This window comes from Dromiciops gliroides, chromosome 3, assembly GCF_019393635.1.
Source record: "Dromiciops gliroides isolate mDroGli1 chromosome 3, mDroGli1.pri, whole genome shotgun sequence".
Taxonomy (NCBI): Eukaryota; Metazoa; Chordata; class Mammalia; order Microbiotheria; family Microbiotheriidae; genus Dromiciops; species Dromiciops gliroides.
The window spans coordinates 227,152,345-227,156,464 of NC_057863.1; the positions used below are offsets into that span (position 1 = coordinate 227,152,345).

The 4,120-nt window shown below is 42.9% G+C and overlaps 1 protein-coding gene across 1 annotated transcript; it reads left to right on the forward strand.

The window, feature by feature from the left end:
• Positions 1 to 3,203: 3,203 nt before the first annotated feature.
• LOC122751538 (60S ribosomal protein L28-like) lies at positions 3,204 to 3,653 on the forward strand. Its single transcript, XM_043998614.1, has one exon. The coding sequence runs from the start codon at positions 3,240 to 3,242 to the stop codon at positions 3,651 to 3,653; it is 414 nt and encodes a 137-aa protein (XP_043854549.1). The 5' UTR covers positions 3,204 to 3,239.
• Positions 3,654 to 4,120: the final 467 nt, after the last annotated feature.

Consider the following 4,120-nt stretch of genomic DNA (forward strand, 5'->3'; position numbering starts at 1 on the left):
GAAAAAATAACAAAAACAAACAACTCAGAATATGGGAGCACAATACTCCTAGAATTAACATTGTATTATGATATCAAAACCATCTTGCAATGTTTCAAAATTAGATAGACAAATGAATAGAAGAAAATACACATGGAACAATAAAAGACAATGAAATTCAAACTAAGGAAGTCTAAATGAATGTGAACTTAATATTAATAAGAGTATTATAAAATATAAACTTGATCACATGACCATAAAGTTTTTGCAAATGTTCTCCTTGTTTTAAAAACTAAGTATAAAACACAATCTCAAAAGCATGAAAATCTCTATGAAAATAAGCCCATACCATTAATTTCAAAATGTAGATGTAATAGCATAGAAATCCTATGTAACCTCTGAACTGACATTAATACTCTGAGTGAATTCAGAACACTTTTGATTCCGATATCTAAAATCCCCAATACTCATATCAATACCTTGCTGCTTACTTCTACATTTCTGTACAATATATACCCTTCCATGGCAAAAGAAGCGGAGTCTTGAACTATGGTGATGATTGTCATTCTTATTCAGCTTAAGTTTTTCTTCTTTAACCCCTCTATATTGTCTGTCAGTCTTTTCACCATACAAATGCTTTATAAGATTACTAATGAAAGACAAAAGCGGGTTAGCAAAATTATGAACAAAACGAGCATATCTGGAATTTAAAGGGTTTTCTAAGGTTGTCTCAGAAGCACAGCCAGGCTGGAGAAGGGCTGAGCCTGAAGCTGCAAATGTAGTTAGAGAAATTAGATCTCTGGACTTCCCAGGCCAGGGAAGCAATGGGCTTGGCCATGGGAGGAGTAGAGGGTGGGGTCTGGAGAGGAGGGGAGGGACCAGCACAATTTGAATCAGACTTGATTTTGAACTCAGGTCTGGATTCCTCTTCCCTGACTTTGCCTCTAGGTGCTAGGGGATTAAAAGCTTCTAGAGGGTCCGTCATTGCCTCCAGGCATGCAAAATTAGAACAACAATTAGTGTTAGAACTGGGAAAAGCTGCAGGAATTTCTTCAGGTTTCTCTGAAAAAGCATGGTTGGGAGAGGGGGAAATATTTCCTTGTGTGAGTACATTGCTGGCTCTTCTAACAAAAATAAAAAGAAAAATAGAAAATCCACAAAAACAAAGCATTAACATGATCTTATCTCCCACTTGTCTGGTTAAACAGACTAAAATAAAAAATAGGGTAATTAGGGAGTTTAAAAGGTCCATTTGAAAAAATCTAAAGGAAAACACAGCCAGTACACCAGTACTTAGCAGTTAAAGGGAGAGCGTGGGGGAAATCTCTTACCCAACCAGAAGATCAGAAGAAGACTGAGGTTTAGCTTTCCTCTTCGTGGTCAGCCATCTGTTAAGGGCTAAAATTCTAGCTAAACTGTCTAAAATATCTAATGAGTGGTCGCCAATAAATTATAAGCTTTAGCAAGAGTTAGACTTTTAAGCATTTATTAAGGAGAATAAGAATTTGGTAAAGAGAGAGAAAGGCCTAGATTCCTATCTATTAAAGAGAGAGCGCATTTCTAGCTCCGCTCTCCACCAGAGTCCAGAGGAAAGAGAGCGAGACTGAGCGCCAGTCTCTTCCTTCCTCCTCCCACTAGCCCGCGTCACTTCCTGACGCCAAAGAAAAGACTCCTGGTCTTGCCCTCAAAGACCTTCGCTTCATGGGAGGAACTCTTCTACAGTAAGTCTCCAGAAGGTGGCGTCATTCCAATCGTTACAGAAGTCAGAGGAGAAAGAGGAGGAAAGCCAATTGACTGTGATCAGATAAGGGAATCTTAGAGTTCATGAACATGGCAGTGGTACATTTGTCGATGATGACAAGATCAAGGGTATGACCACCTTTGTGTGTGGCTGAGGTGGGGTAGAGAAGTGGGTCATGGGAAATGAGTATGTTGAGGAGAACTGGGAGGTTAGGGCATTTGAGGGAGTATGTTGAAAATCCCCTAGTAGGAGAGCAGGAGTTTGCATGAAGAAAGGGTGTGAGCCAGGCAGCAAACTTACTGAGGAAAGAAAGGAAATGTCCTGGTAATCAACAGACAAGAGCTATTAGAATTTGGATTGGATGACAGGTATGGACTGAGGGAAGCTCAAACCCAGAGAGGTTAGTGAATCACACTGGCAGAGAGCAAGCCTAGAGATGGGAACCATGAGTATTCCTTCACCCCCAACTGGACAAGGAACCAGGAGTCAGGTGTGGGGAAGGGAAGAGTAAATGTCGAGCCCCTTCTAAAAGGGGGGATCCCTAAGCAGTGTCATCAGCAGGGATTTAGGCAGGGCTCAGTGAGAGGCAAAAGACAGAAGGAGTGGGAAAAGAAAAGATTTAAGATTAAAATCAAATTTCTAACCTGTGGAAGAGATCTTCCCAAGAACCCAAATGAAAGGATGGTTAGCTTCAGAATTGGGGAATGGGGATTGGGTGTAGGGACAGGAGTGCTTCTTTGAGGCTGATGAGAAGAAGAGAGGTCAGACAGGGTGACAGAGAGCAAGCTTGTACTCCTGACAGCAGTGAGACTTCAGGGTCACTCTGATAGGGATAACATGACCAGTGGGAGTTGGTGAAAAATGGAAAATGTCAAGAGATTTTTTGGTGTCCCTAGTGTTATGACTTCAGGGTAGTCCTTCAAACTTCAGGCAGTTGAGGTGAGGGAGCAAGATTTTGGAGCAGAAGTGGAGTTATTTTCCTTCCTCCAAGTCCAGAGACTAGACCTGAGACTTGAAGGAATGGCTCCCTCTCCCTTCACCTCAGGGGTGGGAGATACTTTGTGATGGAACAGCACTCGTCCTCTTTGCAAAGAAGTCTGGAGAGCAGACTAGCACATTCTTCACTAAATGATAAAGAAATCTGTTTAAAAATCAGAATTTTCAGCAAGAAACCCACACAATAACCCATAAGGTAGTTTGACATACCTGGAAGGATTACTGAAAAGCCAAGTGACAGATATAAGTGTAAACAAGAAAATGTTATCTGAATGACAGTGGTGCAGGGCATGATGCTATTGAGTGGCTATTCTAGTCAAATCTCAATATCCATCTTTATCCACAGGTCCTCACCTCTTTAAAATGAAAAATATTGATCTTTTGTAGCTTTGAAAATAACCTAGTGTTTGAATTGTTCTAAGTCCATGGTATAGACCAGGGCTTTTCAACTCTAGGTTTTAGCAAGATAATATCAAATCAGGCTTTTCCGTCTCCGGGAGTCGCCACGAGAGCAGCCCCCGCCATGTCGGCGCATCTGCAGTGGATGGTCCTCCGGAACTGCTCCAGCTTCCTCATCAAGAGCAACATGCAGACGTACAGCACCGAGCCCAACAACCTCAAGGCCCGAAACTCCTTCCGCTACAACGGGCTGATCCACCGGAAGACAGTGGGCATCGAGCCGGCCGCCGACGGCAAGGGCATCATGGTGGTGCTGAAGCGCCGGGCAGGTCAGAGGAAGCCCGCCGCTTCCTATGTGAGGACCACCATCAACAAAAATGCCCGGGCCACGCTCAACAGTGTCCGGCACATCATCCGCAAGAACAAATACCAGACAGATCTCTGCATGGCCGCTCTGCGCCGAGCCAGTGCCATCCTGCGGAGCCAGAAGCCAGTGGTGGTGAAGAAGAAGCGAACCCTCCCACCCAAGAGCACTTAGGGGGCCAGACCTGCCTTTGGCTAATAAAGTCAAACTGCTTGACCTAAAAAAAATAAATAAATAAAATCAGAGCTGAGCTTGAACTGGATAAGAAGAGAGACCATCATGTGGACAACTCCCCAAGATCTAGCAGGCCCCTCTGTACCCAGGAAGGAAATGGGATGTCAAAGTGCTATCATATCTCTTCCAAGATATCAGAATTTGAGATTTTCTGTACAAAGAATGGGAAGGTTTAAGAGCTTTTGTGTTTCTTAGAAATCATAGCAAGTTGAAATAGGAAAAGTCTGCCCAAACAGATGTCTAATCAGCAGATGTGAAAAAAATCACATTTTGCTGACACATTCTGCTGAATTCCTTTACAGGGAATCTAAGGGATTCAGCCTCATGTTTCTATTGCCAAGGATTTAGGTTTTCTTTCTGCATTGGTCACTTTATTGTGACTCTTAAAAAAGAATAGCGCAAGGGTC